Source organism: Oncorhynchus nerka, linkage group LG23 (assembly GCF_034236695.1).
Source record: "Oncorhynchus nerka isolate Pitt River linkage group LG23, Oner_Uvic_2.0, whole genome shotgun sequence".
NCBI lineage: Eukaryota > Metazoa > Chordata > Actinopteri > Salmoniformes > Salmonidae > Oncorhynchus > Oncorhynchus nerka.
The window spans coordinates 37,171,895-37,185,350 of record NC_088418.1 but is presented as its reverse complement, the minus strand read 5'-3'; the positions used below and the strand labels follow the sequence as shown (position 1 = coordinate 37,185,350).

The 13,456-nt window shown below is 45.9% G+C and overlaps 1 protein-coding gene across 4 annotated transcripts in view; it reads left to right on the top strand.

Moving 5' to 3' along the window:
• The window catches only part of LOC115106780 (endothelin-converting enzyme 2-like), a 79,632-nt gene that overhangs the window by 34,298 nt on the left and 31,878 nt on the right, over positions 1-13,456 (top strand). For all 4 annotated transcript variants that reach the window (XM_029629851.2, XM_029629849.2, XM_029629852.2 and 1 more), the window contains 2 exons: positions 12,106-12,230; positions 13,037-13,183. In XM_029629851.2, coding sequence (XP_029485711.1) covers positions 12,106-12,230; positions 13,037-13,183 — 272 coding nt within the window. The remainder of the gene's footprint in view (positions 1-12,105; positions 12,231-13,036; positions 13,184-13,456) is intronic.

Sequence of the window (13,456 nt, the reverse complement as noted above, 5' to 3'; positions counted from 1 at the left end):
GCCCACGGCCTTGCGGGTGTTGACCTGATTTAAAGACCCTTCTCACATCGGCCTCGGAGAGCGAGATCACCCAGTCCTCTGGGTCGGTGACAGCCCTCACATCCAGCTCAATTTTGTCAAAGCGTGCATTGAGTTTGTCTGGTAGAGAGACATGGTTGGGCAGATCATGGTTGGGTCTTCCTTTGTAATTAGTAATGGACTCTAGCCCCTGCCACATGCGTTGGGCTTCGGAGCCTGTGTATTATAATTCCACTTTATTCCTATATTGTCCTTTTGCTCGTTTGGTGACTCTGCGGAGGTCATAGCGGGCCTTCTTGTAGTTATTCCTGTCTTCGGTCGTAGCATCAGGGTTGTTTATGATAGCTCTGTGTGCGGTAGTCCTGCTCTTTAGTTTAGCTCCAAACTCTGTTAATCCAGGGCTTTTGATTGGGGAAGCTCCCCCCCTGCATTTGCTAATGAAGCTGGTGACTGAGGTGGTTAGCTCGTCGATGTTATCGGCAGAGTCTTGGAACATATTCCAATCAACGCTAGCAAAGCAGTCCTGTAGCATACCCTTTGCTTCTGGTGACCATTTCTCAACGGAGCGAATTGCGGGTACTTCCTGTTCCAGCTTCTGCTTGTAAACAGGAAGCAAGAGTACGGAGTCATGATCTGATTTGCCGAATGGCAGATGAGGGGGGGCCTTGTATGCTTGCTTGTGGGTAGAGTAGCAGTTGTCTAGGACTTCATTGCCCCTAGTGGCATTGGAGATGTGTTGATGGAATTTGGGTATCACGTGTCTTAGGGACGCCAAATTAAAATCACTGGCAACCAGAAAGGCAGCCTCTGGATGTAGGGTTTCCTGCTTGTTTATAGCCATGTACAGTTCATTAAGCGTCAGCTTGTTATTTTTATTTTCCTGAGGTAGAATGTATACAGCAGTCACGATAACAGCTGAAAACTCCCTCGGGAGGTAGAAGGGACGGCATTTGACCACCAGGTATTCCAAGAAGGATGAACAGTGAGTCGACACTTCCACCGTGCTGGAATTAGTACACCAGTTGGAGTTGATGAAGAGGCAAACCCCTCCCTCCTTCAATTTCCACAACTCCACTGTCCTGTCCATCCGGTGAATGGAGAATCCATAGACGTATCTTGTCTGAGAGACATATTTCCGAAAAGCAAAGAATATTGCAGTTCCAAGAGTCCCCTTGCAAGCAAATCCACGATCGGAGGTCATCCATCTTATTGTCAAGTGACTTAGCCAGTAGAATGGAGGGAAGAGGTGGCCGGTTTTCCCTTTGCCTTAATCTCACTAGGATGTCCCCTCTCTTGCCTCTGTAATGCCGGCAATTCCTCTTGGGTAGCCCGAGAATTGGGTTGGAATTACAGAAAGAGCCCAGGGCAGATGAGTCTACGTAGAAGCCGGATTTGGGGTAAGTAACTGCCGATCTGATGGTCAAAAATTGTTGTTGGTAGTAAGAAATAATAGCAGATACATTTTGTGAAAAAAGAGTAAAAATAAACATCAAAATAATCACAAAATAGCAAAGTTGGGTCTGAGCTTACAAAACGGAAGCCATCCAGTTTTGTCAGCGGGGTTGTAAGCGGTTGTAACTTGTGTAGTTGTGCTGCCTACTTGGCAAATGGCCTAATAACATACTTGTTTTCCAAGGAAAATTTGTGGTGTTTCTTGGTCGCATTTATTCTGCGTTGTGTTAAATGATGCAATGTGATTGCACTAATTTTCACTTAAATATGTTGTGGTATTTTTACTGGAAAATGTTGGTCCAGCCATTTTTATTCATGCCCAGCCACACAGCAATTTGTGCCTACGCCACTGGAGCAGGCTAGTCAGCATTTACAGTACGTTGTGTTTTTCTAGGCCAGCTGATTCAGCTTGTCTTGCTAAGTGGGCAGAACAGGGATGAATACCAAATGGCACCCTATTCCCTTTATAGTGCTTTTTACTAGGGCCCTTGTGTACTATAAATGGAATAGAGTGCCATTTGGGACACAATCCAGACCTGGGAATGCAGGCCACTCACAGTGCAGTTCTGATGAATACCTGGCTACCTCCGGTGCCAGTTATTGTAAATGTAAATTTTCACTTGTCTGACCGCTTGCATGCTGACGAGTTTCTCACACAACTGGCCTATCTGGGTGATGTTTTTTCTCGCCTGAATGATCTGAATCTAGTAACTATATTCAATGTGCGGGACAAAATTGAGGCTATGATTAAGAAGTTGGAGCTCCTCTCTGTCTGCATTACGAAGAACAACACAGAGGTCTTTCCATCATTGTATGATTTTTTTGTGTGCAAATGAACTCAAGATTACATACAATGTCAAATGTGATATAGCAAAGCACCTGAGTGAATTGGGTGTGCTGTTTCGCAGGTACTTTCCCGAAACGGATGACACAAACAACTGGATTCGTTATCCCTTCCATGCCCCTCCTCCAGTCCACTTACCGATATCTGAACAGGAGAGTCTCATTGAAATTGCAATAAGCGGTTCTGTGAAAACTTAATTTAATCAGAAGCCACTGCCAGATTTCTGGATCAGACTGCACTCAGAGTATCCTGCCTTGGCAAATCTCACTGTTAAGACACGGATGCCCTTTGCAACCACGTACCTACACTACCGTTCAAAAGTTTGGGGTCACTTAGAAATGTCCTTGTTTTTGAAAGAAAATATACATTTTTGTTCATTAAAATAACATCAAATTGATCAGAAATAAAGTGTAGACATTGTTAATGCTGTAAATGACTATTGTAGCTGGAAATGGCAGATTCTTTTTTTCTTCTGGAATATCTACATAGGTGTACAGTAACCATCACTCCTGTGTTCCAATGGCACGTTGTGTTAGCTTATCCAAGTTTATAATTTTAAAAGGCTAATTGATCGTCAGAAAACCCTTTTGCAATTATATTAGCACAGTGCTCTAAAGTAACATTTCTAATTCCAAACCTCATGCAACCTCACAATGTTGGATAAGCATATACTGTACGGTATTTGTTCATCAACATCTTTATGGTTTTGTTAATAAAATAATGATAAAAATACTCTTTCAAAATGCAGATGTTTATTTCAACTACTGTACATCTCAGCCACATTTTAGTTCCACTTCCCCCCAGCTCCGCAATCACGGGTAAAACCTTGCTAAGATGATCAATGTATTTGTTGCATTGTTGTATCCTCCCTCAAATACACAGGCATTGAGCATGTTGCTCTACCAAGGAGAGAAGGTAGCATCGAGACCAGAGAATGTCCCAAAACCTTGTACCATGTCCAAGAGAAAGGGTATAGACTCCACAGGGCTAGAGATGTATAAAAGATTGTCTACGTATAAGTTGATAGTTATGTTGCCCCTTAATATTCCCTTAATCCTCTCCTCCACCCACAGGGCGAGAGCAAGAGGCTCAATATCCATATCAAATAGGAAAGGGGATAAACAGCAACCCTGCCTGGCCCCCCTGTGGAGAGGGAAGTAGATGTAGGTAACGTTGATGCGAACAGAAGCCACTGGGGACGAGTACAAAATCTTATTTGAGGAAAGGAATGAGAGGCCAAACCCAAATCTTTCTAGTACTGTAAATAGATATTCCCACTCAACCCAGTCGAAAGCCTTTTCAGCATCAAGAGAGATGACAACCTCTGGCTGTAGAGTTGAGTGTGCAGAATAAAGAATGTTAAATAGCTGGTGAGATAACAACTTGCCAGCTTTCTCTCCATGTTCATAGAATTTTTGCCTCGACTTAAACAGAAGCTGCTCTGTTTGTTTGAAAGATTGTCAAATTCCGATTGGTGTATCAGTAGTTGAAGAGGCATATCTAGAATGAGTTGAGATACACTGCCGTTCCAAAGTTTGGAGCCACTTAGAAATTCCTTGTTTTTTAAAGAAAATAAATGTTGGTCCGTTAACATAATATCAAATTGATCAGAAATAGTGTCGACATTGTTGTTAATGTTGTAAATGACTATTGTACCATTTTTAATGGAATATCTACATAGGCGTACAGAGGCCCATTATCAGCAAGCATCACTCCTGTGTTCCAATGGCACGCTGTGTTAGCTAATCCAAGTTTATCATTTTAAAAGGCTAATTGATCGTTAGAAAATGCTTTTGCAATTATGTTAGCACAGCTGAAAACCTTTGTTTTGATTAAAGAAGCAATAACACTTGCTCTCACGTTCGTCATAGTGAGGAAACCAGCGTGATATGAATACATATTTCTTAATTAACGAAGAACACTAAACAAACTAACAAAACGAACGTGAAGCTAATACAACGAGTGCTGACATGCAACTACACAGACAATAACCCACAAAACCAAAATGGAAATGGCAACCTAAATAGGATCCCCAATCAGAGACAACGATAAACAGCTGTCTCTGATTGGGATCCAATTCAGGCCACCATAGACCTATAATAAACCTAGACTAACAAAACCCCTAGATATACAAAAAAACCTAGACAGGACAAACAAGCATACCCACCCTCGTCACACCCTGACCTGACCAAAATAAAACATAGAAAACTAAGGTCAGGGCGTGACACTTGCCTTCTTTAGACTAGTTGAGTATCTGGAGCATCAGCATTTGTGGGTTTGATTACAGGATCAAAATGGACAGAAACAGCCCTTTATTTCGAAACTTGTCAGTCTATTCTTGTACTGAGAAATGAAAGCTATTCCATGCGAGAAATTGCCAAGAAACTGAAGATCTCGGACAACGCTGTGTACTACTCCCTTCAAAGAACAGCGTAAACTGGATGGACAAAGAATGTGCTTTTCTTTCAAAAACAAGGACATTTCGAAGTGACGCCAAACTTTTGAATGGTAGTGTGGCTCCGATTGTTTGGTGTGCTGTTTGTTGTCATACGCTGTGTATGAAATAATTCAGCCCCTTAGAAATGCTTTTAACGACTCCCACACAGTAGAGTGAGACACGTCAGGGGTGCAGTTGATCTGATATGTCTTTTTTAAAGGCACTACAGGATAGTAGTTTGTCAAGTCGCCACGCGCTTTGGGACACAGTTCTGTCCGGAAAGCGAATATCTAGCTGAACAGGGCTATGGTCTGAGATAATGATGCTGTGATATTGGCTATTAGTTACAAAAGGAAGAATTCTATTGTCCAGCAGGGAAAAGTCAAGCCTAGAGTATGAGCGGTGTACTGGAGAGAAAAAGTGCGGTGTACTGTTTAGCAGTGGGATTGCTCCTCCTGCATTGATCCAAAAAAGTATATGATTCTAGAAATTAGTTGATTATTGCGCCTGATTTTGAAATCATATTGTTGGGCTTCGGTCTGGATCTGTCTCGACTTGGATGCAATACACATTTGAAATCTCCGCCCACGATAAAATGATGAGTTAAGGTCAGGAAGTGTTGCGATGAGGTCAGAGAGAAATTGTGTTTCATCCCAATTAGGACCATAGAGGTTAGCCAGAATAACCTGTGTGCTAAACAATTTCCTCATCACTATAATATATCTGCCATTAGTATCTGAAATTACTTTGGAGGAGACAAACTGGGTGCATTTTCTGATAAGGATGGCTGCCCCTCTGGCCTTAGCACCAAAGTTGGAGTGAAATATTTGGTCTACCCATCCTCTCTTTAGTTTATCATGGTCGCTAGACCAGAAATGGGTCTCTTGGAGAAAAACAATGTCTGAACTTAAGGACTTAAGATGAGCGTAACACTCGGCTACACTTGACCACCTGGTTAATTAATTTCACATTCCAGCTGATAAAGCATGTGGAGCCTAGAATATAGAGTAATCAGAAATGAATGTTCGTGCAATCACATGGCCAGTGTGCTGAAAGGTCAAAGTAATAAAATATAAAGAAAATAAAAAACTGCCAAGAACAACAAAATACTCAGAAAAGCTTGGACCCCTATGCTGGCCTTCCCCCTGTTGGAAGGCTGCTATATTTACCTCCTAGACTAGAGCAAAATGCTACCAGGTTAAACTGAACCTCTGTAGAGCTCTATCCAGGGCGAACATAATAAAGTTTAAACCGACGGAAGGGATTCATTCTGGAGGGAACCACCTCAGTTATCTAAGATAACTTATGCATATTTAAAGTATAGTCTGTAACGGTGTTCGTCTGTTGAAAGAGAGTCGGACCAAAATGCAGCGTGGTGGTTACTAATGTTCTTTAATGAAATAGAACGATACATGAAATAACTAAATATATATACAAAACAACAAACGGAACGTGAAAACCTATACAGCCTGTCTGGTGCTAACTAACACAAAGACAAGAACAATCACCCACAAACACACAGTGAAAGCCAGGCTACCTAAATATGGTTCCCAATCAGAGACAACGAGAATCACCTGACTCTGATTGAGAACCGCCTCAGGCAGCCAAATCCCTATGCTGACAACACGACACCCTGAACAAATAATTAAAGAAAACAATCACCCACAAACACAATCCCTAAAATGCCTACAAAAACCCCAATATGACAACACAATAAACCCATGTCACACCCTGGCCTGAACAAATAATTAAAGAAAACACAAAATACTAAGACCAAGGTGTGACAGAACCCCCCCCCCCCCCTAAGGTGCGGACTCCCGGACGCACCTCAAAACCATAGGGAGGGTCCGGGTGGTCGTCTGTCCATGGTGGCAGCTCGGGACGTGGACCCCACTCCATTAATGTCTTAGTTCCTCCCCCCCTCGCGTCCTGGGATAGTCCACCCTCGCCGCCGACCATGGCCTAGTAGTCCTCACCCAGAACCCCACTGGACTGAGGGGCAGCTCGTGACTGAGGGGCAGCTCGTGACTGAGGGGCAGCTCGTGACTGAGGGGCAGCTCGTGACTGAGGGGCAGCTCGGCACTGAGGGGCAGCTCGGCACTGAGGGGCAGCTCGGCACTGAGGGGCAGCTCGGCACTGAGGGGCAGCTCGGCACTGAGGGGAAGCTCGGCACTGAGAGGAAGCTCAGGCAGGTAGTTGGTTCCAGCAGATCCTGGCTGGCTGGCGGATCTGGAAGAGTCTGGTTGACTGGCAGATCTGGAAGAGTCTGGTTGACTGGCAGATCTGGAAGAGTCTGGTTGACTGGCAGATCTGGAAGAGTCTGGTTGACTGGCAGATCTGGAAGAGTCTGGTTGACTGGCAGATCTGGAAGAGTCTGGTTGACTGGCAGATCTGGAAGAGTCTGGTTGACTGGCAGATCTGGAAGGGTCTGGTTTGACTGGCAGATCTGGAAGATTCTGGTTGACTGGTAGATCTGGCTGCTCCATGTAGACTGGCTGCCTTATGCAGACTGGCAGCTCTGGCTGCTCCATGCAGACTGGCAGCTCTGGTTGCTCCATGCAGACTGGCAGCTCCATGCAGACTGACAGCTCTGGCTGCTCTATGCAGACTGGCAGCTCTATGCAGACTGGCAGCTCCATGCAACCTGACAGCTCTGGCTGCTCCATGCAGGCTGGCAGCTCTGGCTGCTCCATGCAGGCTGGCAGCTCTGGCTGCGCTGAACAGGCAGGAGGCTCCGGCAGCGCAGGAGAGGAGAAAGGCTCTGGCTGCACTGAACAGGCGGGAGGCTCCGGCAGCGCTGTAGAGGAGGGAGGCTCTGGCAGCGCTGAACAGGCGGGAGGCTCCGGCAGCGCTGTAGAGGAGGGAGGCTCTGGCAGCGCTGAACAGGCGGGAGGCTCCGGCAGCGCTGTAGAGGAGGGAGGCTCTGGCTGCGCTGAACAGGCGGGAGACTCCAGGAGAGGAGGAAAGCGCTGGCTGCGCTGAACAGGCGAGGCGCACTGAAGGCCTGGTGCTGGAACTGGTGGTACTGGACCGAGGACACGCACAGGAAGCCTGGTGCGGGGAGCTGCTACCGGAGGACTGGTGTGTGGAGGTGGCACTCGATAGACCGGACCGTGCAGGCGCACTGGAGCTCTTGAGCACCGAGCCTGCCCAACCTTACTTGGCTCGATGCCCACTCTAGCCCGGCTAATACGAAGGGCTGGTATGTACCGCACCGGGCTATGCACCCGTACTGGAGACACCGTGCGCTCACTAGCATAACACGGTGCCTGCCCGGTCTCTCTAGCCCCCCGGTAAGCACAGGGAGTTTGCGCAGGTCTCCTACCTGGCATCGCCATACTCCCTGTGAGCCTCCCCCCCAATACATTTTTGGGGCTGACTCAGGCTTCCATCCGCGTCGCCGTGCTGCCTCTTCATACCAGCGCCTCTCCGCTTTTTCCGCCTCCAGTTCTTCTTTGGGGCGTCGATATTCACCAGGCTGTGCCCAGGGTCCTTTTCCGTCCAATATCTCCTCCCAAGTCCGGAAGTCCTGTGATCGCTGCTCCTCACAATTAACAGGGGGAGTTGGCTCAGGTCTGACTCCTGACTCTGCCACTCTCTCCCTGAGCCCCCTTCCCAATACATTTTTGGGGCTGCTTTTCGGGCTTCCTTGCCAACCGTGTTCCCTCGTATCGTCGGCTCCTCTCTCCGGCTGCCTCTGCTCTCCTAAGTGCCTCCACCTGTTCCCATGGGAGGCGATCTCTTCCGGCCAGTATCTCCTCCCAAGTGTAACAACCTTTGCCATCCAAAACGTCTTCCCATGTCCATTCCTCCTTTCGCTGCTTCTGCTGTCGCTGCCTGTCACCACCCTGCTTGGTCCGGGTGTGGTGGGTGATTCTGTAACGGTGTTCGTCTGTTGAAAGAGAGTCGGACCAAAATGCAGCGTGGTGGTTACTCATGTTCTTTAATGAAATAGAACGATACATGAAATAACTAAATATATATACAAAACAACAAACGGAACGTGAAAACCTATACAGCCTGTCTGGTGCTAACTAACACAAAGACAGGAACAATCACCCACAAACACACAGTGAAACCCAGGCTACCTAAATATGGTTCCCAATCAGAGACAACGAGAATCACCTGACTCTGATTGAGAACCGCCTCAGGCAGCCAAGCCTATGCTCGACACCCGTAATCAGCCACAATCCCAATGCCTACAAAAACCCCAATATGACAACACAATAAACCCATGTCACACCCTGGCCTGAACAAATAATTAAAGAAAACACAAAATACTAAGACCAAGGTGTGACATAGTAAAAGTATAGTAAAACAATATATAAAAAATGTGGTATATGTTGTCCCCCCTAGTGATATACACTGCTCAAAAAAATAAAGGAAACACTTAAACAACACAATGTAACTCCAAGTCAATCACACTTCTGTGAAATCAAACTGTCCACTTAGGAAGCAACACTGACAATAAATATCACATGCTGTTGTGCAAATGGAATAGATAACAGGTGGAAATTATAGACAATTAGCAAGACACCCCCAATAAAGGAGTGGTTCTGCAGGTGGTGACCACAGACCACTTCTCAGTTCCTATGCTTCCTGGCTGATGTTTTGGTCACTTTTGAATTCTGGCAGTGCTTACACAAATGTCCATGTGTCTGCTCAAATGGTCAGAAACAGACTCCATGAGGGTGGTATGAGGGCCCGACGTCCACAGGTGGGGGTTGTGCTTACAGCCCAACCGTGCAGGACATTTGGCATTTGCCAGAGAACACCAAGATTGGCAAATTCGCCACTGGCGCCCTGTGCTCTTCACAGATGAAAGCAGGTTCCCACTGAGCACATGTGACAGAGTCTGGAGACGCCGTGGAGAACGTTCTGCTGCCTGCAACATCCTCCAGCATGACCGGTTTAGCGGTGGGTCAGTCAGGGTGTGGGGTGGGGTGGCATTTCTTTGGGAGGCCGCACAGCCCTCCATGTGCTCGCCAGAGGTAGCCTGACTGCCATTAGGTACCAAGATGAGCTCCTCAGACCCCTTGTGAGACCATATGCTGGTGCGGTTGGCCCTGGGTTCCTCCTAATGCAAGACAATGCTAGACCTCATGTGGCTGGAGTGTGTCAGCAGTTCATGCAAGAGGAAGGCATTGATGCTATGGACTGGCCCGCTCGTTCCCCAGACCTGAATCCAATTGAGCACATCTGGGACATCATGTCTCGCTCCATCCACCAACGCCACGTTGCACCACAGACTGTCCAGGAGTTGGCGGATGCTTTAGTCCAGGTCTGGGAGGAGATCCCTCAGGAGATCATCCGCCACCTCATCAGGAGCATACCCAGGCGTTGTAGGGAGGTCATACCGGCACGTGGAGGCCACACACACTATTGAGCCTCATTTTGACTTGTTTTAAGGACATTATATCAAAGTTGGATCCATCTGTAGTGTGGTTTTCCACTTTAATTTTGAGTGTGACTCCAAATCCAGATCTCCATGGGTTGATCAATTTGATTTCCATTGATCATTTTTGTGTGATTTTGTTGTCAGCACATTCCACTACGTAAAGAAAAAAGTATTTAATAAGAATATTTCATTAATTCAGATCTAGGATGTGTTATTTTAGTGTTCCCTTTATTTTTTTGAGCAGTGTATGTCCCCCCCTTAGGTAGCAACTTGGCTAATTATTACCCTGCCACCTAGCACCGTTGCTGTACAGCGCCAGCTAGTTGGTAAAAGCTAATTGTGCCATGTATTGTAAATAAAATGCTATTCAAACTATATTGTCCTTGTGAGAATGTCACCCTATACATACAATCCTTGTTCATAACGTTAAGTTACTGGATACATTTTTTGGGAGGGCAGCAGGGTGGAGGCACGTTTCTAATCAAGATATGAATTCACTAGTTGGTCCTTGGTCGCGTTAGCATGTCTAGAGCAGGGTCACAGTATGTGCCCACAATGGCTAGTTAGTATTATGTTGCCTGTCCTCCTGTGGATGTAGGTGCGCGACAATGTATTCTTTGGCCTTGGTTGGGTCTAAGAAGGGAGTAATTATCTTCAGTACAGCTGGGTAAAGAATGCCGAACTTGGTGTCCAGACAGCGGTGTAGGAGCCTCCTCACCTCGTTGACTGACCTCTTCTTCATGACTGCCACTGTGTGAATATGTGAATATTTTGGCCGTTGTGGGTGATGGGAGCCGCTCGCACTGTCTTACGGAAGACATCCTCCTTCTCCTGAAGGTAATGGAATTTAACTACTATGGGTCTGGGCGGATACCCATTCTTCGGTGCAGACTGTATGCTTCTGTGCGCACGGTCAAGGGTGGGGGCGTAATCGAGGCCTAGAATTTCCTGTAGGAGTTTAGCCATGAACAGGGTAAGCCGCATTTCGCCTATGGTCTAGAGTCCATCTCTCACGCCGAAAATGCGACCTTTCCACCAGCGCTGTCTGTTCTCAAGGTCCTCAACCTTGGAAGTGAGTTTGACGACATCTGATGATAGCTGGGTGACTTGCTCTTCCAGTGTCACCACTTTGTCTGAGTAAATATTTGCCCCATCTACCATGCTATTCAGATGGGTGTCATGTCGCGCCAAGTATTCGTTAACGGAGTCGAACTTTATGTAGACCTCGGTGGCAAGAATAGCTATTTGTGCGGATAGGTCAGTGGATAATGACTCCACCTTAGACAGCACAGTCTGTTCAGATTTAATGATAGCTGCATTCCCATGGATAGTTCGGGGGGGATCAGAGTCTGTGTCAGCTGAGCCCGAGGCTTCAGCAGAGGCCTGCTCCTTTTTGACCCACGGCCGTTGTTGTCTCGACATTTTACGATTAGAAAGCCAAATATTTCAGGAAAAAAAGACAAATTAGTAAATTGGGTTTGATTCCAAATTGTTACAAAATGAACATGGCGGGGAGGTATTAATAGTAAATTGTTCGCCCTGGATCAGAGCACGGAGAAAACGCGTCTTTACATGTTGCTGCTCACCAGCGTCCCCCGGTTTACCGTTTATCTCTGGATTAATTGTTGGAGTAGAGGACATTGTGCATTTCAGGGAAAATACCAACCTAATGTTTATATTCCAGGACGTATTAGCTAGCAACAGCAAGCTAGCTAGCTAAATTGCAATAAATGTTTAATGCTTTTCAACTTGTCCCCAAATTAATATAATTGGTTCAGAGTTTGTTTTGATATTTCAACCTGAGTGTCCTGATCGTGTCTGGTGTGGGGGTACAACATCAACATGCATGTGTCCGGTTTGATCAGCATGTCACATAATCACATTAACCTCTGTTCTCCTCCTCCTCATCCATCTTTTCATCTTCTTCCCTCCCCCTCTTTTTCTCTACTACTTTAGAGAACGGCACATTCAACTCCAGCAGTGACGCTGAGAGGAAGACCCAGTTCTACTACCTGTCCTGTCTCAACGAGCAGCACATCGAGGAGCTGGGAGCCACGCCCCTCATTGACCTCATCGCAAAGGTCAGCTTTGCTTCAGACACTGCCCCCTTCACTCTCACACACACACACACACACACACACACACACACTGCATCCCAATAAACTCTAATTTCTCAAAAAATGTGTATACTTCAAGGATTTGAAAGGGAATGGTTTGTACATGGAAACTCCCTCTAGGCCAGTGGCCAGAGTCAAGATCCCTTTCTAAGTCAAAATACAAGCCTATGCAACATTAATAAATGAAAAACAGTTATGTAGTAATGGTTTGTGCAGTAGGCTATAGACAGTACATTTTCACTCCGTATTGGCTATGCTTGAATTGCCCTGCAATATTGATCTTCTCAGACCACACTGGTAACAGATAACAGATTGTACTACTTGTGAGCACAATATATATATACATTGGGGCAAAAAAGTATTTAGTCAGCCACCAATTGTGCAAGTTCTCCCATTTAAAAAGATGAGAGGCCTGTAATTTTCATCATAGTTACACTTCAACTATGACAGACAAAATGAGAGAAAAATAATCCAGAAAATCACATTATAGGATTTTTAATGAATTTATTTGCAAATTATGGTGGAAAATAAGGTGACCAATAGTAACAACGCAAGGTTATCGGAAACACTTTGCAATACTCATTCATTCCAGCTGCAGTGCTGGTTGTAGTGTGAGTGGAAGTAAGAAGAACACACATTTTTTGGGCTTATAAAGGTGTTGAACAAAGTGTTGCCATAAAAAAGAGCAGCTCTTTTCTGTATTCGTTGAGTCTCTCTAGTGTGTGTGTGTGTGTGTGTGTGTGTGTGTGTGTGTGTGTGTGTGTTTGCAGACAGGGGGCTGGAACATCACAGGGCCCTGGGAAAAGGACAACTTCATGGAGGTTCTGAAGACAGTGTCGGGCCCCTACCGTGCCCAGCCCTTCTTCACCATCGGAGTCAGCGTGGACCCCAAGAATTCCAACAGCAATGTCATCCAGGTCAGCTGCTCTGGCTCTGGGTCTTTTTAAATGAAAATATATGTACTAGCATACACAAACAAACATATAGGCATGCATGCATAGACACAGACAGACACACGTGGGCACACGTAGACAGACGTACACGTGCACATGCACGCACACACACACACACACACACACACATTTTAAGCTTTTATATAATAACAGGTGCCGAATATGATAGTGAATGGACTCCACACACTGCAATTCATTCTCCCTTATGATTAGTGTGTTTGCTCACCTTTTGATGCA